The sequence below is a fragment of the Lycium ferocissimum genome, chromosome 6 (genome assembly GCF_029784015.1).
Source record: "Lycium ferocissimum isolate CSIRO_LF1 chromosome 6, AGI_CSIRO_Lferr_CH_V1, whole genome shotgun sequence".
Classification (NCBI taxonomy): domain Eukaryota; kingdom Viridiplantae; phylum Streptophyta; class Magnoliopsida; order Solanales; family Solanaceae; genus Lycium; species Lycium ferocissimum.
The window spans coordinates 65738910-65764311 of NC_081347.1; the positions used below are offsets into that span (position 1 = coordinate 65738910).

Here is a 25402-nt window from a genome sequence, read left to right on the forward strand (position 1 = left end):
TATATGTACATAAACACAAAAAATTTATCCTATATATATACTGTAATTTTTTATCAATGGTGTTCACTCGAACACCCCTGGCATGCTATAAATCCGCCCCTGCAAATTCCCCAACAAGAAAATTGAAAAGTAACTAAGGACTATAAAATCTACTCCCTCTGTTTCAATTTGTTTGAACCTATTTTCTTTTTAGTCCATGCCAAAATGAATGACCTCTTTCCTAATTTGAAAATAAATTCACTTTATGAATGATTTACAGCAACACAAATTTTTAAGGGTTATTTTGAACCATAAGTTTCAAAAGTCTTCCCTCTTTCTTAAATGTCTCCCAGTCAAATGGATTCATATAAATTGAAACGGAAGGAGTATTACTTTGTCACTTATTATATATTGTAATATAGTAGTTAAGTATATATATAATATAATAGACGAGTAGTATTTTTTTCTTCTAATCTTCCTAACATGCCAAAGACTTTAAAAAAAAAAAAAAAGGAAAAACACCAAATAAAGACATGTGTCTCAATTATTAATCTAGTACTATTACAACCCTAGAGTGTTCTATGATAAGAGCCCGTTTGGATTGGCTTATAGCTTAAAATCATTTGCGAACATAAGCTGAAAAAAATAAGTTAGGGTAGTCCAACTTATTTTTTCGGCTTATAAGCTGTTTTCAGCTTATGAGCTGTTTTAGATAAAAGTTAAATGGTCCAATTATTTTTTTGCAGTTTATTTTAAGTTGAGATTAGAAAATGACTCTTGAGGAAAAAGAAAAGCGGGGAAAAAGTACGAGAAATGGTTTAACAAAAAAAGTTTGTAAAAAAAAAAATAGACGGAGACGAATTATAAGCCAACTTATAAGCCAATCCAAACGGGCTCTAAGAGAGTGACACTTCCACTACTGTTTTCTCATCTTACAAATATCTTCAGAGTGATTGAGCTTCATTCTTTGCTGTCAAAAATGGAAACCAAGCCTACAGAAATCAGCAGCTCCAAGATGTTTGGAGGTTACAACAAGAGATATAAACACTACAGCCCAACTCTTGGATGTTCTATGAATTTCCACATCTATTTTCCTCCTTCTTCTTCCCCTTCTAAAAAATTCCCTGTAAGTTCCACTTTTTGTTCATTTTTTTCAAGAACACATTTCAGAATTATCATTAAACTACCCATTAATTAATTCCACTTTGTGGGATTATACTAGATATGTTGTTGTTACTCATTAATTTAATTATCTCTAGGTTTTTTGAGTTTTGTTAGTTTTTTCAAGAAAACATTTCAGAACTTTCCTAAACTACCCGTTAATTAATTCCACTTTGTGGAATTATACTGGGTTTATTGTTGTTGTTACCAATTAATTAATATCCTTTAGGTTTTATGGGTTTTATTCATTTTTTCAAGAACCCATTTTAGAATTGTCGTTAAATACCCATTAATTAATTATCCTGTAGGTTTTTATGGATCTTTTTTTTTTTGTTTTTTCATTTTTTCAAGAACCCATTTCAGAATTGTCCTTACATTACCCATTAATTAATTATCCTCTAGGTTTTATTGTTTTATTCATTTTTTTCAAGAACCAATTTCAGAATTGTCCTTAAACTACCATTAATTTTATTATGCTCCATGTTTTATCGGTTTCAAGTACCAATTTTTTTTAAAATTTTTTTTTGATTTCTTGTTAACTTGTTGTTATATATAGTGAACTTCTTTGGATGATCGCTTCTTGGAATGAATTGGACCCGAATAGAGCACAATGGATTTAGAGTATTTATTTGGCCTATCAAGGCGTAGTTAAATGATTGATTGTGTGTGTTCTTAAGCTATTTACCTTGATGAATTTGATATGGTGTTTTTGCATTTGTCAAGTGGTAGGAGAGTATTTGTGATATTTTATTAGTATTGGTTTAAATTTTGATGGACCTGTTTTATGTAGTGGTACATGAGTAATGATACTGGTTAGCCACTGATGCTATGTGGCTGCACTATTTTTTAGGTGCTTTACTGGCTCTCTGGCTTAACATGCACAGACGAGAATTTTATAGCTAAATCTGGTGCCCAACGTGCTGCTTCGAGTGAGGGTGTGGCACTGATTGTACCAGATACATCTCCAAGTAAGCGTCTTTTTATATTTTGTGTAAATGATGTGTGGCTTTATTTTAAAATGTCATTCATTAGAGATTGAGCCCAAGGGGTGGAATTATTGAGTATACACCATTTAGTCATTTGTGCTTGAGTTTTACTGCCCTGACCAGCAGACTATGTCATGCAATCGTGGAGCGGCTGATGTAGTCCTGTTGCAATTGAACCTTATTTGTCGACTAGACAAATCTCAAATTAGGTGATGAGGCTGCAAGCTCTTATACATATGTTTGTGGGGGGTGGGGTGGGTGGGGGTGGATGAGACTGAAAATTAGCTACAATTGGATGATAAGTTAATCAAACTATTCTTGCGTTTACTTCCAATTGTTTACATGGGCTATGAATGTAACTAGGTATTTTCTGTCTTTTTCAGGAGGCCTAAATGTGGAAGGAGAGTCAGACAGTTGGGATTTCGGTGTAGGTATGTGAAATACTGTATACCTCTTCGACATAACATTGAACTTGATGAATGATCAGGGAAGTATGTACTTATAAAGAGTTTGGCATCACATGGACCATGTGGGATATTTTAGGCTTACCTTGTGTTTCTGCATGTCTGCTCTATATGTTTTCCACTGATGAATCTGTGATGGGATAGTTATATGTCGCTGTCATCCATTAGAGCTCTGCCGATATGATTTATATGCGTCCAATGTTGTATCTTCCCCCTCCTTACCAGAAGTTCAAGAAAGAAAGAAAAAAATACTGCTGGAAAGGAACAAGAAAGGCTTGTCTCAGTAGGACAGTTTTATGGCCTGTACTTCCTAGGTTATTAATGCCGAACTTCTCTCTTTGTGCCAAAATTCTGGTAACTTAAACTAAAAGACCTCTAGGATGTACGTACAAGATCAAGCTTGAAAATACAATATGATCACCCGTCATGATTCATGCAACTTTTACTTGTACGTATTTTGAAGATATTCCATGTTGTAGTCAGTTGATCGAATTTTCCCTTTTCTTAATCAATTTCTTTTGTCTTTAGGGAGCCAAAGCTTGACTTTACGGAACTACTAATTCTTAGGCTTGTTCACATAATGTACTATCCTTTCTGATGCACTTTCTTGTTCCCATTTCTGAATTTGACATTTGCAGCCAGAAGAAGCTTAATTTACTATAGATTACGTATAGCACTGAGAATAAACGATTCTAGTTTCTTATAACTCAGTGAAAAGTGCCTTTTATTCATTTTAAAATTCTGTTATGCTCCAATCAGGAAACAATGGTCAATGTCCGATTCTTTAATTTCTCATACACCAATTTTTCAGTGCCATCTAAGTGACTAAGTTCATGATAACTCTTAGCTGAGATGTTGCGTCTAAGTTTCCATAAGATGAATTCGACAACTTCTGAAGATGCTTAAATATATATTTTTGGAATAGGTGCTGGTTTCTATCTAAATGCAACACAAGAGAAATGGAAGAACTGGAGGATGTATGACTATGTGGTCAAAGAATTGCCGACACTTCTTCATGAAAACTTTCCAGAACTTGATACATCACGGGCATCTATCTTTGGTCACTCTATGGGTGGGCATGGAGCACTAACAATCTATCTGAAAAACCTGGATAAATATAAGGTATCGGAAGCTTTGGAATTTTGAACAGTAATGTGTTATCATCTGTTTTAAAACTCCTTAAGAGCTTTATTATTTGAATTCATGTTAACATTCACAAGCATCATTTTGCTTATTCTCGACAGTCAGTATCAGCCTTTGCTCCTATTGCAAATCCTATTGACTGTCCCTGGGGCCTGAAGGCTTTCACAAACTACCTGGGTGAAAACAAAGCTGATTGGGAGGTATGGTCTTCAAGTGATTGTGCTGCATAAAACTAGACACACTTGATGTGTCTTCATCTTATTGAGATGTTAAGTTCTGAATATGCAGGAATATGATGCTACCTGTCTTGTATCAAAATATAACAATGTCTCTGCCACCATTCTTATTGATCAGGTGCAGCCCAATCTCTTGTTTAGCAAAGGATTTTTCTTGAATTTGCCCTTTTGGTTATCTGTTGTTAGATTGTTTCTCTTCTATATACGGAGTTATCAAGGGACATCAGCAGGGGCGGAGCTAGAGTTGTAGTTAACTAGTTATGGATTCAGCAAAACCCAGTATCTTCGGAAAACCCCTATATCTGTTTTAAGAAATCCACTTAATATTATACATAATTTATTAAGAACCCAGTAAGCTGCCTTTCCTAGAATCCAGAACCCATAAACTCAAAATTTGAGGTCTGTATCATGAGCTTTCTGCAGTTGGTCGTAGGCTTTAATTAGTACAACTTTGCCTGAGAAAGCATCCTTCTCAATTCTATTGCGTGGAAGTCACATTTATATCTATCAAATAAGAAAAGGTTTTTCCATCATCCGTGTTTATGTAGCTTCTGTCTTTAATCTGATCTTTGCCTATCACGGGGAAGAAGAGAGCTGGCTGTTACTTTTTCCTTTATAGCTCATCATTGTTATTACGGGAAAGCTAAGATGGTCACAGTTAGAGAATTTGAGAGCTTAGATTTGGCCATAAGAGATGGAACTACAAAAAATGGAGGTGATATAAATTGTCCATTGCACAACCATACTTAGCTATTGCTTTGTGGACGAAATCGGGAGAAAAGTATAGGTACCACTATTTTGACTTAGACTTGATTGTTGGGAACTTGTCACGAGGCAGTTCGGCTACTGTCGAACTTAAACTTCAGCTGCTCGCACCAAGAAAAAGCATTGTACGTTGAACCGCTGAAGGAGAAATAGAAGGACATCCTTTAATGTTTGCAGATATAGAAAGGAATAGCTCGTTATGTCATGTGTCATTACCTATGATGATATGACCATATATATTTATCAATTTATTGTTTTCATCACATTATCTTGTAGGGAGAGGACGACAAATTCTTAAAGGATCAACTGCTCCCACGAAAGTTTGAGGAGGCATGCAGAAAGGTTAATGTTCCTCTACTGCTGCGGCTGCAACCCGGTTATGACCACTCTTACTTTTTCATTTCCACCTTTATTGATGATCACATTCTTCATCATGCCCAAGCCCTTAACCTTTGATTTGGTTAAGCTTCCATTTCTGTTGAAGCTTTTCTGGAAATGTAATGGAGGACGACTTAAGCAAGTTAGTAGTGGTGCACTTTTCGCGTGGCGGAAAATACGTTGAGGTACTTAATGAGACATGTAATATCAAATAAAAGTGTGTTTCCTGTCACTTTGTGTGTTGCTCTTTAACTTTCTGTGTATGGAGTATGAGTTTGTAAAAGTTTAGTGAACTATTGAAAGTAATCCAAGATCAGTTGAGCATGGCGAGAAAGCTTCCTCGCAAAGCTTTGAAATTTTGGTATGGTCCAAAAACATCCACTGTCTTGAAGATTCAGTCATAAAATAAGGTTATTTAACATCCCGTTGAGTGAAAATGATACTTTTTTTCGAGTTTATCTTTTATTATGAGTCAATCTTTCTTGGATTTATGTTAAGATGTTGCTGCGAATTTTATGTTCAGCTTGTTAAAATATTACAACCCAAAAATTTCATGACATCTTGAGTCACTTTGATTTAGAGATGGTCTTAGAGAAGAAAAACGTAGGCATTCACCCGTGCGCCTAGCAAGCATTTTGCATCAATCCAGTTGAGTAAGAGCGCGATAAACGCCACCTAAGGGTGTAGTGAAATTATAAGGATCCTTCTTTCAACTAGACATCTCGGTTTGAGTCCCAAGAAAGAGTCCTCTTTGATAGAAAGCATTAAGGGTCCTCCTTTAAATGGAGATCTTGGGTTGAGTTTTAAAAAAAAAAAAAAAAAAAGGGAAAAATAAAATAAAAATAATCATGCGCATGTCCTTATTCATATAGAAGGAGTTCATATCAAGCAAATGCCGTTTTTACTTGAGCTACTAAACTGTTAGAAAGCATTGGCCAGTAATGTTAAGTAATTGAAGCTATGTGGTGATAGTACCACAGTGCATGTGAGAAACATTAATATGTGGAAAACGGCCCTGATTTCAACCAAATTTATTCCTCTACTTGTAATATTTGCCCCATAGTTTATATTTATCTCCCGTTATACTATCAACACAAATTTATCCCACCTCCAACCACCATTGAAACCCGACCTTAATGCCCTAGATCCGTCTGCACGGCTTATTTTAGCCCCACCTACATCCCCAAAAATCTCATTGTAATATTTGCCCCTATTTTTAACGCCCGTCCACCGTGACTTAAAGGAGTAAGAAAATCTCTACGGGCCAGCTTGTCCACCGTGTCTCATTAAATGCCACATGGACGCCATGTCATCAATTTAATTAGTCTATATTTATGCCACCTCACCATCCTCTCCCCTTTCCATTTCTTTCTTTCACCTCCAACAAAATAGTTTTTTTTTTTTTTTTTTTAGCCACATATCATGACCAACCCTTAACCACTTTCGTGAAAAAAACCGACCTTAATATATATATATATATATATATATATATATATATATATATATATTTCGTGCCCTTAGATCCGTCTGCATCGGCTTATTATATATATTGCCCCACCTAAAAAACTAACCCCAATATATATATATATATATATATTCTCTTTCTCACTTCTCTTATATATATATATATATATATATATATATATATATATAATTCATGAATGTAAATATATATATATTTGTGTTTCTTTTAGCACCTTTTATTTCTTTATACCTACTTCACACCTTTTAAAATTTCCGTGTGTGAAGTAAAAAAAAAAGCAAAAAAGGAGCTTAAAGTTTAAAGTTGTAATCCTGGTAGTTAGTAGCACAGTGGGTATGTTGTAAACTGAGTCATTGACTTAAAGGAGTAAGAAAATCTCTATATAAAGGGACAAAATCTTCCAGACTCATTTTTTTGTGGCTTTTGTGTAAGTAAGATAAGAGGGGTGTGAAGAAGATCGAAATTCCATTTTGGATGTAAAAATTTAGTGGGTGTTCAGTGATTTAATCTTTAAATCTTCTGAAGATCTCAGTGATTTAATCTTTAAATCTTCTGAAGATCATTTATTTGTGCTAGATTTGCAGATTAACATTGACTTTGTCAAGATTTATAAGAAAATTTGAAACCTCCATTTTTAGGTGTCAAGAATAGTTGAAGAACCCATCAAGTTCTTTGAAATCTGAAAAAATTGCTGAAGAAGAAATATGAGAATCAATAGTTGCTGTTGTTTCGGGAAATTTTAAGTTACTTGAATCTGATTTGGGGTTGTGTAGCTTCAATGGTGGTTGGAGGTGTAAAAAAGAAATGAAGAGGGGAGAGTGTGATGAGGTGGCATGTCATGTGGCGCTCACCTCATCCAAATGTCAGGCCATGTGGTATTCTGATAGCCATGCCGGAGCACAGTTAGAAATAGGGATATTTTTGAATACTTTGCTAGCGGTAGGGGTAAATTTGTGCTAATAGCATAGCAGGAGGTCATGTAGACTATTTCCAATAGTACAGGGCAAATCTGGCCCTTTTCCCTAATATGTAATAGATGATTAATATCATCATGAAGAAGCAAAATACAATCATAGCGACCAATGGTTACAACTATGGCCTATGAACATCTAAAATTCATTTGATGGCTCTATAAAATAATTCCCTTGTGATTAAATTGTAAACAAAAATACCTCCACCACCAGGAGAAAATTTTGCCAAGTATTGGCTGATTACATTAACTTCCACCATTTAACCAAAAAATACAAATTAGTGCCTACTGTACATCACTATATTCCGTATAGCAGCCAAGAAGTCTCATGCCCGGAGTCCTATGAACAATCTGTACAACTAATATACAGCTCTGCACTTCCTTCTGATTCTGCTACCGTGTCAACTGGAAATGAAGTGGTTTCTGCTTTCTAAGACTGCAGTTGATTCCCCCTAGCAGAAAGACCCAGTAGCTAGACAAAAATTAACGCATAATATTTCACTTGTCCTATTATTAGCCAGCAAACGGATTATTATGTCTTAATGCCACTTCCCCGGCCCCTGCTCTCCCACCACCAGAGCCGATATCTGACGAAGGATAGTTATGGTTCCCCTCTCGGTTCGTAGGAGGGGTGCCAGTAAATGCTGGTTCAAGGCTCTCATTTACGCTCTTAGTTGGCCTCTTCAGTCTTTTAGGCCTTTGTTGTTGCATGTCAATGTTCATTGGGGAGCTATTTATATCGTCTTCCATCATTGAGTTGGGTGATAATGATTCAATATTTTTCGGATTCTTTGGAGGCCTCGATTTTGGGGTTTGCTTGTCGGTGGAACTTTTCCTCTGCACATAGAAGATCATGAAACACGTCAACACATTAACATGCATTGAAAAGTTTTACTAAACTAACTGAGTTTGTTTGTTGCGCAACGAGAAGAAGCCAAGGGAATTGGAATTTCAAAATGAGTATAACGAGTATACAAATATATATTTAGCGGCCGTTAACGAGGCTGACGTGGTTTTTTTTTTTTTTTTTTTAAAGGCTGACAAGGATTTCTTCTCTACGAAGTCATCTATCTTAGCTTATCCAACACAACTTGGTCACATCATGCAGATATTATTGACTGGAAGGTAATTAAAAGGTTTCAAACTGTTAAATGCAGAATGAGTAACTAGACAACCTGAGTCCGGCGAAAAGGTCAAATTTAAAAATAATATTGCATCTGAGAAGAGAGTGGGAAAACAGTCACCTTTTTGTTACTTGATTTTGGTTTCTCCGGATCAAGAGCATCATTCCCAACAGATTCACTGTTTGTAAGATCTTCTAATGATGCATCACCATCTGCACCAATACGAATACCTTTTGTGCCACCTTTCCTCTTTTGTCTTTCTTTAGCCTGCTATTAGGCCAATACGATATTGCTCAATTAGAAACAAGAGGTAATAAGCTCAAAAAAAGAAGGGGGAAAACACTTGGGAAGTAAGAGGAAATGAATTCTCTTAAGGCGTTTGCCAAAACTATTATTATATTCTTATATATCCTACCTGGAGTGGAATTTCCTTCAGTTTCTGCTCCAGTTGAGCATCATCAATCAACAAAGAGACAACATCTTCTGGAGCCAGAAGGTCACCCTGGACGTGTCCTCCTGTCATGACGAGCTGCTGCACGGTGTTTTTCTGACTGGCTCTTTGCAGAATTTTCTCTTCAACAGTCTCTTTACAGATTAAGCGATAAACAGTAACCTGCAAATGAAACAGCATCTCTTTACATGGGGACAAAATGATCACAAGACAATATAGGCCATTTGCAAATATTACAGTGTCACTTTTACCAGAAGAATCTAACATTACAATAAACTGAGAAAAACAAGGACTAAGCAATTCATGGAACAAGGTATAAGAGAAACACTATCGGCATGAAAGTACACCTCTGCAGAAAATGATAGGTGGAATTATTTTTATTGCTCATTTTTAAGATCTGATTAAAGATCTGATTAAAAAATTGTTGGTACATCCACTACCAGATTTTTCTGCATAAACTAACTGATTAGCTAAACTGGCTTTTCTTAGATGCAAGGAAGTTCTCAATCATCCTTTCTACTTTTTTTTTTTTTTTGGATGAGTTCTTAATCATCGTTTCTGATTTCTTCCAAAAGCAGCAATGCACAGGAAAACATGACACAAGATCATTATACTAAGAAATACAGTTGCATGGTCAAAAGAGAAAACGTAGAAGTTGAAAACCTACATCCTTAGTTTGACCCAGCCTATGAGCTCTATCCATTGCCTGTAAATCTAAAGTCGGATTCCAGTCACTCTCATAGAAGATGACAGTGTCAGCAGCTGTCAAGTTGATACCAAGTCCCCCTGCTCTTGTACTCAGCATGAACACAAAGATGTCGCTCCTATGAGGCAATCAACATTATTCAGTACAAATATAACATAAATGGATTATAAGTTTCTTCGAATTCAAAATATACCGATGCTGGAAATCTTTGACCATGTCTCGTCGATCCATTATAGTGGAAGATCCATCAAGCCTCAAGTACCTATGTTTCCTGTAGTGCATGTAGTCCTGCAAAGCAAGTTAAATATTAGCAATTTGACAAGTGAAGAGTTGATCCATTACCAATGAAAACTTTCCTAATCATGGTATTATGTTGCAGTAGAAAACAAACTCTGGTCTTTGCAAGCTGAGCTCATTATAAGATGAATGAAGCAAATAGGGAAACCACTATAAGAGAATCTCAACAACAGCTTCGTATAGAATCTTTTTTTTAATGTTTAGCTTCATACACTATAAAGCATAGTAGTTATTTTGGTTGGACTTCAAAAGAAAGTGATACTCAAAGCTCATCATTCAGCATGGGTGGGTCTAAGTATCTGTTATGAGATAGTTCTTACTAGATGAGCTGCTCTTCCAAACATTGACAGCGGAAGAGAACTTGTATGTATGCTTAGCTTCATATAATAACTACTTCATATATAGTTGTTTAGGTTGGACTTCAAAAGAAAGTGATAATCAAAACTCATCATTCAGCATCGGCGGGTCTAAGTATCTGTTATCAGATAGTTCTTCCTAGATGAGCTGCTCTTCCAAACATTGACAGCGGAAGAGAACCTGTACTCTAAAGCACAAAAACACGGGAAAAGGTAATACATGACAAACATATAGCAGTGCTTAATTAGCAACCAATGATTATTTTTCGATCAATTTAATCAAGAAACTTCCCAAAGAAGTTCATACGCAAGCTGCATTTTGCATTTATAACAGCATTGTTAGTGAACCAAAGCATTACTGAGACCACCACTGCGAAGAAAATTTTGATCAGACACCAGTATAAACTTACTGGTTTCTCTTCTCAACTCTCGAGAGCTAAAACCGAATACAAACATAGAGTTTCATACAGGGAGAGAAACTGCCACTGCTACTAGCATCTACAAAAATTACAAATCTAAATCACCAAGGAGCATCGGAAAGATTCAAATACCTCTAGAATATCCAACATTTTTGTCATTTGTGCAAAGATAAGAACACGGTGATTCCCCGCCCGCAAACGCTTTAATAATATGTCAAGTGTTTGAAGCTTCCCTGAGTCCTGTAATTACATAGGAAATTTAGATACGTTATGTGCTTAAAGGCACATAGATGTATAAAAGAGGAAAGGAAAATAGAAGGAACAGATAAAAGGAAAAGATCACATGCCGTTAGCATCTTTGCAGGGTCAAATGGTTGCATGGGCGGACATGACCCAAAAATTTTGTATGTAAGCTGAAGAGCAGGTTGTGTGACGGGAAATTCAGAGTCTATCTCTTGTATTAAATGGTGTGTGACACCTGGCTTCCTAGGACCATTATATTCCGATGTGCGCGCAAACCCAACCAACAACCTTTTAATCCATGGCTGGTGTAGTTCCTCAAGCATTTTGTAAGCAAAATTTCTGTCTGAGCAATGAGCATTTATCTACAAGATACATCTGGTAGTTAGTAACCCATTGCATACACATGGATAGCACTAAGAGCGAACAATGTAACATCACTTACAGGGGGTGCTCTTGTTGTAGGAATAAAGGAGTAAATGGAATGCAAGAGATTAACATTAGATAAAAGCCTATCCTGATGTTCCCTGACCAAAGCCTCAAATGGTGCATCACCAGAAACCATTGCAAGTCTTGTTCTTAATAAATCTGTTTCTGACTTAGATGGAAGCAATAACATTCGTGTCACTGCTCTTACTTTGTCCCGTCCAAGTTGACTACAATAGGGATCATCATCCTCAGACTCCATCAAGTCCAGAAATTCATCCAAAAATTGTCGATTGCTTCTCACAATTGAGAATAACAATTTCTCCAAGAAAGAACCAGTTGCCGAAAATGAAACCTCCATGGGTGACATATCAATTAACCGAGTAAAACCAAATGTTCCACTCCGCATATAGCCAACATCTGACTCGTGCACTTCGTGGAGTATAGAGCGGTGAATATTCTCTGGAGAATATATGTTAAAGTACTTTTCAAATAATTCTTTACTTAAACCCTTCCCCATAGTTGAGTGAAGCATGCTCGAACTGTTAGCTTCCCGGTAAACCAGCTTTGGTATCTGAAAGGGATATAATACAAAGAGTAAGTTCAATAAGCATGATATTTCCTGATTAAAGAAGTCCTACTAAGCCAACATTTCACTGTTGCCACATGTATACATCTAAGAACATCAGCAAGAATCATCTAGTGATGTCGTAAGACTTAAATCCAACATTGTAAAATATATTATCATTCCCCATTGTGTGAGCTCGGCCATCTTTTGCCGGAAAAAACCCCAGACAAGACAAGAAACTGACGCTAAACTAAAAGATGACAAGCCTCGAGAGTCATGCGTGAGAGCATTTTCTCCAATATATATTTAGTCATTTTTCTTGAGCTAGCTTTTGGGGTTGAGTCGGGCCCAAGATGCATTTACTTATCATGGTATTAGAGCTGGACTCATCTCAATTAATGGTCCACTAGATATAGAGCCCCATATAATATTGTCCACGGCTCCACGCTCCAGATGTCTAATCTGGGTCATGCGAGGGGTTGTTTAGTTCCCACATCAGTTGTAAAGGGTATTATTGGTCCTTTTATATTGGGCCTTACCTGACCTCTTTTATGCTTTCTATTGAGCCGAGGGTCTTTCGGAAACAGCCGTCCTACCTTGGTAGGAGTCAGGTCTGCGTACACTCTACCCTCCCCAGACCCCACGGTGTGGGATTTCACTGGGTTGTTGTTGTTGTTGTTGTTGTTATATGGTATTGGCCAATTCTCACCTCTTAAGCTAGGTTTTGGGGTTCAGTTACGCTCAAGGTCCATTCTTATCCGTTCTTTTAACAACGTTTCAAGTTTTCAACACTCTTTCTTAAAAACCAATGTCAACATTCCTCTTTATTGGAAGAGAGGCGACCCAGCATCAAATATCACCTCCGAGGTCATATGATTTACCTTCACAATGGCAATTTACAGTTTCCACATTTCAATATTAAAATTTGGCAATAACGGTAACCATGGAATGGCATGGAGTGGCCAAATGAGGATTAGAATGCAGAATGAGTTATACCTAACTATTAACGTTCCAGAAATATCAATTAAAGAAACTAGAAGCAGATGATGCATAGAATCAGGCAGTTCTCTGTGTACCTATAAACAATAATAACTCCACGAAGAAACATAAAGAGTTCCAAACGGTACCCGATATGTAATAGGACTTCGACCGCCAGAATGGAATACATCCTCCAGTTCCCCAAAGGGAGCAGGAAGAAGTGAGTTTGGAACATCTCCAAAATAGAAGTAAGAACTTCCTTCATTTCTCTCAAACAGCTCTGGATGGTTGCAAACCTAGCATTTTCCAAAAAGAAAAATATAAGCTCTTGGTGAAAAAAACTTTGCAAAGAACAACACTAGTATGGCAGGTCCACCATACAATTATCAACTGATGCAGCACGAAAGAGCAGTACAAAACAAGAGATCAATCACACCTTCCTTAGCTGGATAACAATATTCATCAGGTTTAGAAGTTTCTTCTCATTGAGATGCCCACGTCTGCTATCAAACAACTCAGCAAGGGATATCTTGTTTTTTATCGCTTGATAAAATGCCTGCTGACGAGAACTCAGCTTACAGTGAACTGTGATTTCAGTTTTCCCAGTCAGCTCAGTAACCACATCTTTTTTAACCCGCCGCAGCATGAAAGGTTTCAAAATGGCATGCTGTTCAGAAGATTCAGAAAGAGAAATTCATCAAGATGAAAACACTAGGTAACCAAGAAGGTGTGCTAACATCAAGATTAAAAGAGAAGAAAGATGGAGATATTAATACAGGGTTTGATGAATAACAATCCAAACAATTCCAGACAAGATTGATATTCATAAATAATAATACAACAACAACATACCCAGTGAAATCCCACAATGTGGGGTCTGCAGAAGGTAAAATGTACGCAGACCTTACCCCTACCTTGAAAAGTACAAGGTAGGGACGCTGTTTCCGAATATTCATAAATAACAATAACAAGGATATTTCTTACTAAATACTAGAGTGTTCTGACACCAAAACTGTACAAGATGAGAATATGCAAATACAAGAAACTTATGAGGAGTAGAACACTTTAGGTGCTTATTAATTCTTGAGTGTTCTTGACAAACAAAAAGTATGACAATATGCTCATAGTACATGCCTACTTCTGTTAAGACAAAGTGAGACTGAGAGGAAATATTCCTCCGAAAGAGATTAAATCGCTGTAGGTCATAAGCCAGTAATATTTAAGGATATATGATTGTCTGCATAAGCAACTACAAAACAAAGTTCCCTTACCAGTCGGCTGAGCTGGTGCTCGTTCAATGACCCACCATGCTCTGCGTGGTTTTCGATCCTGATCATAAAGCACAAAGAATCATCACCAAAATGCACAGCTGATACATTAAAGCAAGAAACACGGTACACTGCAACATACGTACCCTTTTGAAAACCATTCGTTAAATTGTTCATGACTATCAAATAAGGTAGGCATAATAAAGTGGAGGAGCGCCCACAGTTCAGCCATGTTATTTTGAATTGGAGTGCCAGTCAGAAGCAAACGGTTTCGACAATTGAAACTCAACAATGTCTTCCATCTTATACTGCCAATAAGAGCACAACATACAATGAGTGTGAGAAGTTATGATTAACAACTTGTTTACTTATTTATTTTTATTCTGTAGTGCAACAAGATACATGGATGTGCAGATCTAAATTTATAGATAAATGTGTCAGTGTTTTAAAATGTGACATTCGAACAATGAAAGTTAATGTTCTTGTCACCATTTGCATCCCTGTTAAATCATACTACTGCTTCTTCAACACGGCTAATCAGTAAAGGAATACCTGAAAACAGCTAGTAACTATGCCCCGATATTATGAAGGAAAAACAAAATTGTTCGTATATCCATGGGCATGGAAAGCAATTGAAACTCATACAGTCAATTCCAAAATCAGTTAAAAGGAGAAAAAGATTTCTAAAAATAGAAAAGAAAAAGAGAAAAGGGAAAGAACCTAAGTGATTCAAGAAATATTATTTATGGTCTAATGACGGTGGCTCAACAGTATGTGCATATCTGATTTAATATTTTTTGCACGGTAATGATTACACATTCAACTCAGTTCTTACTAAAAGTTGATCAAGCAATAACCTGTGCAGGATATGCTAATCAGGTAATAAGGACACTGAATTATATGAACTAAAGAATCAATCCTGAAACTGCAAACTGTAATATATGATTTTCCTCAGCATACAACAACAACATACCCACAGAAATCCCACAATGTGGGGTCTGGGAGGGTAAAGCGTAAGTAGACCTTACCCCTACCTCGGAAGATAGGGAGGCTTTTTCCGAAAGACCCTCGGCTCAAGAGAAAACATGACGAGAAAAGGTCAAATAAGCACAAGCAACTCAAAGCAATATGAAAATGAAACTAATGAAAGCGAAAAAGCCATGATAAAGCAGTCTGAAAAAAAAGAAGCATTAGCTACCACAGATAAATAAGATAATCGAAGTACAAGAAACATCTAGTAGCAAGAATCAAAGGACAATAAACTATAGATCAAAACTGTGACTACTAGTACGAAGGGATACGCGGGACTACCTACTAGCCTTCTACCCTAATCAGAGTCCTCCATAACCTCCTATCTAAAGTCATTTCCTCAGCACGAACAACAATATTCATATACTATAAAAAGAATTGTTATTATACAAGTTTACGCAACCAGCTTGGAGCTAAGACAAGTAGATTCAAATGATTGTATTTGAAGGTAGAGTCCAGCATGTTTTATCATTATAAGGAAATCAATTATATGATTGTTGTTCACTTTTTCGGAAAAAACTGCCGGATCTATGTTGGATCTTCCAAAAGCTATGCATATTTTTTTGGAGGATCGGAGACAGGTCCGGCAAAATTTTTGCAGGGTCCGAGCAACATAGGTTCCCGTAGCTAATGAGCTTTACCATGTGTATAATATGAAAGAAGTTTAATAAGTTTGCTAGCAACTAGAAAACAAAGGTCCTGGTACTCAACTAGGGATTGCTTAGCAGCTTTGACTTCCACCACATTGCAGTAAATGATAACACTAATTAATGGGGTTAAATCAATCAGTAGGACAAAGTTTTCAAGGCTGAATGATCAGACCTGCTTGCACTTTTAATTGCCTGGGCTTCATCCAGCACCATGTATTGCCATTTAACACGTCTAAAGTATTTCTCGTCAGAGACTAGCAGTTGATAACTGGTAATGAGAATATGGAATCCAGCATCCCTGAAAGCAAAGTTTGGTTCCATCACTAAACTTAGAACGGACAAATTCCAATTCAACTCATGAATTTATTTCAATTTATTAAATGCATGGATAAATAACCAAGAAGAGGAACAAAATGCTAACAACCTTTCCACTGCCAATAAATGCTTTTATAATCCAGATATAATTATTAACTGATTACCAAATGCATTGGGTATTTTAATACCCACATAAGCTAGGTTCACCATAGCTCCATTGGATTTTCACATCATGTTCTCAAGATTCCCCGTGTTGAGCAGTTACTTATTATTTGGACTAAAAACTTACTATATCAAAAAAAAAAAAAACTCGGAGAGACTTCACTTTTTGACATTTATATGATCCTCCCCCAATCTTCCCTCCCTTTCTTTACGATACTTGTATCTATTGTTATATTCCTAGGTAACCCAAGCCAAAAACCATCATCTAACCTATGATTAGCTTTGCTACACATCAAACAGATCAGGTTTTATGAAGCAATTTTTTCTTTTTTATGAAGCAAAATTTGCCTGATCAATATATTTCATCTTACTAACAAGTGCCTTACCAAGCAAGAATGCCAATGAACAAGAAAAGAATGCAAATCCAAGATCAATGAGGGGGACATGAAAAAACCAGTAAGTGTAGGCAAGTCCATTGCTCCTGTATTATGTATAAGACAACCATAGCCAAATGAAATTACCGACGATAGAGACGTTTTGGGTTGATATTCTTTCGAAGCACCACTCTTTCTTGTAACCCTCCCCAATATGGAAGAGTTTTTAGATCAGGGCAAAAACGACCAATTTCATCAGCCCAGTTATTCAAGACTGACGCGGGAGCAACAACTAAAAAGGGACCCCATATATTCTTCTCCTGCAGAGATCAATGAAGCCAAGTTACTAGATACTCTACCAGACAGTTTTTGATTCTGATAATTTACTACAAGACAGTGATAAATAAAACATGAACTAGATCGCTTACTTCTGCCAAATGAGCCAAGAAAGCCATGGCCTGGATTGTTTTCCCAAGACCCATCTCATCAGCAAGAATGCCATTCAAACCCTGACAGATAAAGTTGAATGTTATAAGTCAGCCAAGCAAAATCTCTCCAGAGCGGTTGAGCAAAGAGACAAACTTTCAGAAAAATGGCAATTTACCTGCTCGTAACAATTTACAAGCCACTGGAGGCCTTTCAACTGATAGTCTTTAAGAGTACCCTTGAATAATTCTGGTGTCTGCACTGTTGAAGCCACAGGCATAGTTGACCTACAGGTGCACCAAAACAGCGAGTGAGTACAACCAGAGAGTGGAGCAATAAAATTTGTGACACCAACAGCAAAAGAACAAAGATGATATCTCAAAGGAACTCAAAAACTCACGGATGCAATAAGTCTATGTTCGCAGCTGCAGCATCTTGCTCGGAGGGTTCAATTTCAGCAGCTTGGCGCAGCTTCAGACATTCATTATCAAATGCACTTGTCATCATTTTCTGCTTTGAAACTGCATCTTGTGCAGCTTTCAGAGCTTCTTTTCTCAGTTCAGCGTCCTCAGGATCCTCTTCCTCTCCAGGTCTAGCCTCAGTAGAACTTAACATTTCTTGGTCATTTGTCATTTCATCACCTGAAGTCACAGCCTCAGAGGGTAACGTTGATTTATTTTGCATGAAATGGCTGTAAAGTTCGGTTTGTGATAGCAGAAAGTTGAGCCTCTGTTGTTGTCTCTTTGCTTCACGAAGCTCCTGTTCACGCTTCAAGGCTTCTGCTGCTTCTTTTTCCTCCCTTTTCTTTACTTCTGCCTGCAACATTATAAATTTTACATCTTAGGAAGTCCTCTAGTCAAACAGTCAACAGCAGAAACTCAGGTAGAACTATGTTCGTTTAGCATACTCAATGTTCCAGGAAAACAACAACGACAGACATTGTTTTTTACAAGTCCTGAATCCTGATAAACATATACTCTCTTATCTCAAAAGTGTATCAATACTCCATTCCAAGTTTTAGCAGTTAACTAAACATATAACCCAAAAATATTGGCTGAGAAGAAACTCTTAGAGCAACAGTATCAACAGTCTAGCATGCCATTATGATATAAAATAGGAACAGAACTAGAGAGCCAGATTAGGTTAATTTATCATGATCACCTTCCATTTCTTCTCTGGGATAGTACAGGCTAAGATGAACATATAATTTGGTAATAGTCTTAAAACCATCAAAACAGAGAGCTGCATTTTGGTAACTTAACAATGCAGTTAACCATGTTTGATTGAAAAAAAATAAAAAAATGCAGGTAACCATGGCTGACTTTTACTCCTTCTCTCCTGCCCGGCTGCTCAGGTTGCTCTTGAATAGCAAATATTTTCAGACATACCGTGATGGCAAAAAGTTCGAATGAAATAATATAAAAAGGTAGAATTGAAGTACCATCTCCTTGTCAACTCTCTTCCAATACACAAGCATGTCCCTAGCAAGTTTCCTTGTACGAATTGCAGCACCTCTCATCACCTTAAGTGATCTGCTAACTTTCATTTTAACCTGAAAAAGGGAACCAAGTCAGAAGGGTCCAAATGACAACTAGCAGTTTGCAGAGTCATATGAAGAATCAAACACAAATTTGTTCTTATAAGATCCAGCATTAAATAGAAAAATATCAAAATAAGATCTTCTGACGTGCTTACCTCTCTCTGACAAGTTTCAGCAAACCTCTTGGCATCAGTCAATTGCCTCCTGTGAGAATTGATGAATATCTTATGATGTTTTGGAATTTCTTTCCTGACAAGGTTTATCCAATATTTTCCAATCTTCTCCATTTCTTCCTTCTCAATCACAGAAGGATCTTTCTTCAATTTTGGCTTTTTGGGTAGACTACGTTCAATAATCTGCAGCTCCAAGTGACCACTCAGACGTAAGCAACAGAACTAAATATCCATAAAATTATGAGATAAACACAAAAGAGAATTACTAACCTCATAGGTGTCTCCTTTCTCTAACACTTTCACATAATAAACCTGTAAGACACCGCCATCTGACAATATAGAACGTCGTATACTTCCTGCAGCCCCCTCAGGCATGGAAGAAGCTTCTAATGCAGCTTCGGTGACTTGCAGACTGAATTTCTGACCCGCACTATTAGCCAGCTGAGCTCGCAATCGTGCCTGAAGAGATTCAAATTGTGGCTTGGGATCACCCATTCCTGCTTGACGTTTGGGGCCAAGTTTCTTATCAGAAGCCATCATTGCAGCCAAAGTCTCCAAATCAAGTGTACCCTTGAGGCAAATTTCATTAACTTGAATATCTGACATGGTTGGCAAGTTCAATGATGTTGCCAGCTTTTCATAGGGTGGAGGGATCTTGTATGTGATGTCCTCCCCAAGATCCAAGAAAGCAGGTTCATAAGTAAATCTGTAAAACTTCCAAATGTTAGGTGACACATAAACCTTTTTGGGTGGTTAAAAATCCAAAACTACTTGGGTAAACATTTGAACAATGGTTTGACAAGATTAAGTGAAAGCGGAAAGACAAACCTATCACCACCATATGGTCCTGGAAGATCTGACTGAATATGGTTTCCTAAACTCTGAGTGCTATTGTTAAAAAATTCTGATCCAGAGCCAAGCCTGGGCGCGCCTCCTTTACGATCATTTGTTGACTTCTGGTCTCTTGATCCTCCACCACTTCTCATCATAGGCACCCCATTACGAGTAGCTGCAGGGCTTGCTGACGAATTACCAAGCCTCCTCTTATACTTTTGAACATGTTCTCCCAGCATTGTTCTATACTTTTCCTCTGAAATACGGGTACTATCAGCTCTGACCCTGTCCCCGTCCTCGTCACTGCTATACGAAGTCCGCCTCTTTTTCTTCAACTCCCTGCCAGACATTATACCATTACTCCGATTCCCCGTCGCTCCACCTATCAACCAACATAAGATGCGGCTGATTATTACAACACTACATTAGCTTAACTTTTCATTGCTTCAAGAAAGCCAAATTTGCATTGTAATAGGAGAAAGTGCATTTGCTAACTAAAGGATGTTCATACTTTTGAACTAATGAGTAGTAATAAATACATTTTACTGAGAAGAATGTGTTATCAGTCAAAAATTTAGTCCTACATGGTCATTCTCATCGACTCAAATAATAAAGAATTCAAATAAAAAAGGAGTAAAAGCAATGTTGAGAAAGAATGTGCCTACCAGGGCTACCTCTGCTCTCGTCCTGACTACTGTTCCCATGATAATCAAAATCATCATCAAGTTGGGGCAGCTGGAAGTTAATCAAAGACTATCCAAAAAAAAATAAGAAAATCGAACAGGGTCAAATAAAAAGTTCACACTTTAATTAAAATTCACAACTTCCACAACACCCAACTGAAATTCCAAGAAAAATCCAGCTCAAATAAATCAGAAATATAAACAAGCAAAATAGATAAACTTTGTCGAAGTATACACCCAAAAATATATCCTAAAAGCAACACTAATGCCAGGATTTTAATAAAGCAAGACACCATTTTGAGAACAGAACTGAAATTCCAAGAGAAATCCAGCTCAGAATAAATCAAAAATCACTCCAAACAGGCAAAGCCATAAACTTTCTCGATGAATTAACCCATCAAATCCCTATACCACAAAATTATCCTAGCACTATCACTAAACCAAGATTTTAATATCACAAGACACCCTTTTGAGAGTTGAGCACAAACCACAATAAATCAAAAAATCACTCCAGACATGAAAAAAAATTAACTTTCTTGAAGAATTAACCCACAAAATTATCCTAACACTAACACTAAACTACCAAGATTTTAATATCACAAGACACCCTTTTGAGAGCTGAGCACATACCAACAATAAATCAAAAATCACTCCAAACATGCAAAAAAAATCTCGAAGAATTAACCCATCAAATCCCTAACCCACAAAATTATCCTAAACACTAACTACCAAGATTTTAATACCGCAAGACACCCTAGTTCACAATGAATCAAATATCAATCCAAACATGCAAAAAAAAAAAAAAAAAACAGAGAGAGAGAGAGAGAATTTTCTCGAAGAATTAACCCACAAAATTATCCTAACACTAATTACCAAGGAGAGAGAGAATTTTCTCGAAGAATTAACCCACAAAATTATCCTAACACTAACACTAATTACCAAGATTTTAATATTACAAGACACCCTTTTGAGAGCTGAGCACAACCACAATAAATCAAAAAAAAAAAAAATCTTTCTCGAAGAATGAACCCATCAAATCCCTAACCCACAAAATTATCCTAAACACAAACACTAACTACCAAGATTTTAATATCACAAGACACCATTTTGAGAGTTGAAAACAACCCACCAAAAATCAAAAATACTCCAAACATGCACAAAAAATAAACTTTCTCGATGGATTAACCCATCAAATCCCTAACCCACAAAATTATCCTAAAACTAACACTAAAACAAGATTTTCATATAACAAGACACCCTTTTGAGAGTTGAGAACAACCCACAATAAATCAAAATACTCCAAACATGCAAAAAAATTAACTTTCTCGATGGATTAACCCATCAAATCCCTAACCCACAAAATTGTCCTAAACACTAACACTGAACAAAAAATTTAATATCACATGACACCCTTTTGAGTGTTGAACAAGATCCGCAATAAATCAAAAAATCACTCCAAACATGCCAAAAAAATTAACTTTCTTGAAGAATTAATCCATCAAATCCCTAACCCACAAAATTATCCTAAACACTAACTACCAAGATTTTAATACCGCAAGACACCCTAGTTCACAATGAATCAAATATCACTCCAAACATGCAAAAAAAAAAAAAAATCTCGAAGAATTAACCCACAAAATTATCCTAACACTAACACTAATTACCAAGATTTTAATATTACAAGACACCCTTTTGAGAGCTGAGCACAACCACAATAAATCAAAAATCACTCCAAAAAAAAAATCTTTCTCGAAGAATGAACCCATCAAATCCCTAACCCACAAAATTATCCTAAACACAGACACTAACTAACAAGATTTTATTATCACAAGACACCGTTTTGAGAGTTGAAAACAACCCACCATAAATCAAAAATACTCCAAACATGCACAAAAAAATAAACTTTCTCGAATTAACCCATCAAATCCCTAACCCAAAAATTATCCTAAAACTAACACTAAAACAAGATTTTCATATAACAAGACACCCTTTTGAGAGTAGAGAACAACCCACAATAAATCAAAATACTCCAAACATGCAAAAAAATTAACTTTCTTGATGGATTAATCATCAAATCCCTAACCCACAAAATTGTCCTAAACACTAACACTGAACAAAAATTTTAATATCACAACACCGATTTGAGTGTTGAACAAGACCCACAATAAATCAAAAAATCACTGCAAACATGCGAAAAAAATTAACTTTCTTGAAGAATTAACCCACAAAATTATCCTAAAAAACTAGCACTAACGACCAAGATTTTAGTATCACAAGACACCCTTTTGAGAGTTGAGCACAACCCACAATAAATCAAAAATTATTCTACAAAATTATCCTAACACTACCACTAAACCAAGATTTTAATGTCATAAGACACCCTTTGAGAGCTGAGCACAACCACAATAAATAAAAAATCACTCCAAACATGCAAAAAAATAAACGTTCTCCAAGAATTAACCCGTCAAATCCCTAACCACAAAATTATCCTACCACTACCACTAAACCAAGATTTAACCCCACAAGACACCCTTTTGAGAGTTGAGCACTACCCACAATAAATAAACAGTCGCTCCAAACAGTCAAATTACAAACTCCAAACATGCCAAAAAATTAACTTTCTCCATGAATTAACCCATCAAATACCCAACCAACAAAATTATCCTAAATACTAACACTAACTACCAAGATTTTAATAACACAAAACACGCTTTTGAGAGTTTAACAAAACCCACAACAAATCAAAAAATCACTCCAAACATGCAAAAAAAATATCCTCCACCAAACATGCAAAAAAAAAAAATGAATTTCTCCATGAACTAACCATCAAATCCCTAACCAACAAAACTATCCTAAACACTAACATTAAATACCAAGATTTTAATATCACAAGACACCCTTTTGAGAGTTAAACAAATCAAAAAATCACCCCAAACATGCCAAAAAAAAAAAAAAAATCACTCCAAACATGCAAAAAATAAAATGAACTTTCTCCATGAAATAACCATCAAATCCCTAACCAACAAAATTATCCTAAACACTAACACTAAATACCAAGATTTTAATATCACAAGACACCCTTTTGAGAGTTAAGCACAACCCACACTAAATCAAAAAATCACTCCAAACATGTAAAAAAAATAAAATAAAAAAAAACTTTCCCAAAGCATTAACCCATCAAATCCCTATCCCACAAAATTATCCTAAATACTAACACTAACTACCAAGATTTTATACCACAAGACACCCTTTTGAGAGTTCAGCACAGCCCACAATAAATAAACAGTTCACTCCAAACAGGCAAATTATAAAAAAAAATCTCCCATCAAATCCCTAACCCACAAAATTATCCTAAACACTAACTACCAGGATTTTAATATCACAAGACACCCTTTTGAGAGCTGAGCACCACACTAAATCAAAAAATCACTCCAAACATGCAAAAAAATGAGCTTTTTCGAAGAATTGACCCATCAAATCCCTATCCCACAAAATTATCCTAAATACTAACACTAAATACCAAGATTTTAACATCACAAGACACCCTTTTGAGTGTTTAACAAAACCCACAAAAAGATTACCTCAAGATTGAATAGATTTGAGTATGAATACCGCCTTTTTGGGTCCATTTATTATGTTCTTGAAGTTGTAAAGCCAACAATGGCAACAAGCATTTGGTGGAAATATAAAAAAAGACAAAATAAATAAAACAAATTTGAAGAGAAGAAATTGTAATAATAATAATAGTAACCTAACCCTAATAAAAGAAGAGAAGAAGAAAGAGGGATAAGGAGAGTGTAAGGAGAAAGAAGAGGGAAGAGGAGGTGAAGACATTGGTGTATGGTATATGCTAACGTGCGCTTGGAGAGGGGTTAAGTTTAGTTAACGTGCGCCTACTAGTAGTGACCACTTTTAATTTTTACAAGGTTTCTTTCTCTCACTTGTTTCTCAAGTGTGTGTTTGTTGTGATGGAGGCAATGGTTGGTGTGCTATTGCAACAATATTTTAAAAAAAAAAAAAATTGTATTAGTAAAAGTTATTTAATTAAGTTATTAATCGATTCATCGGGTAAAGTACGTGATCTATAAGTTACGGGTTTGAGTTGTGGAATCTGTTATAAATATTTCGTTGGTAGATTGTCTACGTCAAATTCCATTGTAGTATGATCCTTCTTTGAGTTATGCATCTAGATCGAATGCTTCATGCACTAAGCTATTCTTTTTTTGTTAATCGATCCATTGCATTACTCGGCACAAAGATGTGGTAAAATGTTAAGACCTCATTATGGCATTTGAAAAAAAAAACTATACATAAATGAGTTAGCAATCAATCACTAGTAGCTTGCAAATTAACCATCGAAATTGAAAACTGAAGCTCTTTTGCTTTAGGCTGAAGTGGTTAAAATATTTCTAAATTTGGCACAAATTAATACTATCGGCCCTGCTCTATGTTTAGTACTAAAAACACCTTCAAACTAGGGTAAGTGCATTTAAAAACGCCCCCGAGCTGCCACATGGTATAGCAAGCGGTTTCAGGTTCTTTTACACGCGTAAGAGCGTTAAAAAAAACACCACATAAGTAGTCAAGCGGTTAAAACCCGTTTTACATATTGCTTTATTTTTAATCCCAACCCAATGGCTAAAAATGCCCTTTCTTCCTTGTTTGAGTGTTCTTCCGTTAAAACACACCCCAAGTTCAAACTTAAGTTTGCTTCCTGGCCTTCTTCTTTAATTGCTAAAGGCTTTAGTCGTATTCCTAGATTTCTGTCTCAATTGTCTTGATGACTAAGAGGGTGTTTGGATTGGCTAATTTTAAGTG

At 36.3% G+C, this 25402-nt stretch overlaps 2 protein-coding genes across 4 annotated transcripts; one reads left to right on the forward strand and one right to left on the reverse strand.

Annotated features, from left to right (window-relative positions):
- The first annotated feature begins 882 nt into the window (after positions 1 to 882).
- LOC132060086 (S-formylglutathione hydrolase) lies at positions 883 to 5344 on the forward strand. The gene is made up of 7 exons (XM_059452964.1): positions 883 to 1105; positions 1991 to 2108; positions 2510 to 2557; positions 3516 to 3712; positions 3835 to 3933; positions 4022 to 4087; positions 5011 to 5344. The coding sequence occupies exons 1-7, from the start codon at positions 959 to 961 to the stop codon at positions 5188 to 5190; spliced, it is 855 nt and encodes a 284-aa protein (XP_059308947.1). The 5' UTR covers positions 883 to 958; the 3' UTR covers positions 5191 to 5344.
- Positions 5345 to 7575: 2231 nt separating this feature from the next.
- On the reverse strand, positions 7576 to 24458 carry LOC132060087 (chromatin-remodeling ATPase INO80). 3 transcript variants are annotated; one of them, XM_059452966.1, is made up of 23 exons: positions 24166 to 24458; positions 20567 to 20654; positions 19896 to 20283; positions 19338 to 19773; positions 19050 to 19250; positions 18796 to 18906; positions 17755 to 18170; positions 17533 to 17641; positions 17357 to 17437; positions 17076 to 17248; positions 16250 to 16375; positions 14545 to 14706; positions 14402 to 14459; positions 13567 to 13797; positions 13280 to 13426; positions 11604 to 12158; positions 11266 to 11523; positions 11051 to 11158; positions 10040 to 10134; positions 9808 to 9964; positions 9105 to 9302; positions 8810 to 8956; positions 7576 to 8402 (listed from the first exon to the last, which is right to left on the reverse strand). In XM_059452966.1, exons 1-23 carry the CDS (start codon positions 24211 to 24213, stop codon positions 8079 to 8081), a joined length of 4617 nt encoding a protein of 1538 aa, XP_059308949.1. In that variant the 5' UTR covers positions 24214 to 24458; the 3' UTR covers positions 7576 to 8078. The 3 variants fall into 3 exon arrangements, with proteins under 3 accessions (XP_059308949.1, XP_059308948.1, XP_059308951.1); XM_059452965.1 differs by having other exon boundaries at positions 8810 to 8959; XM_059452968.1 differs by lacking the exon at positions 24166 to 24458 and having other exon boundaries at positions 8810 to 8959; positions 19896 to 20306.
- Between the last annotated feature and the right edge of the window lie 944 nt (positions 24459 to 25402).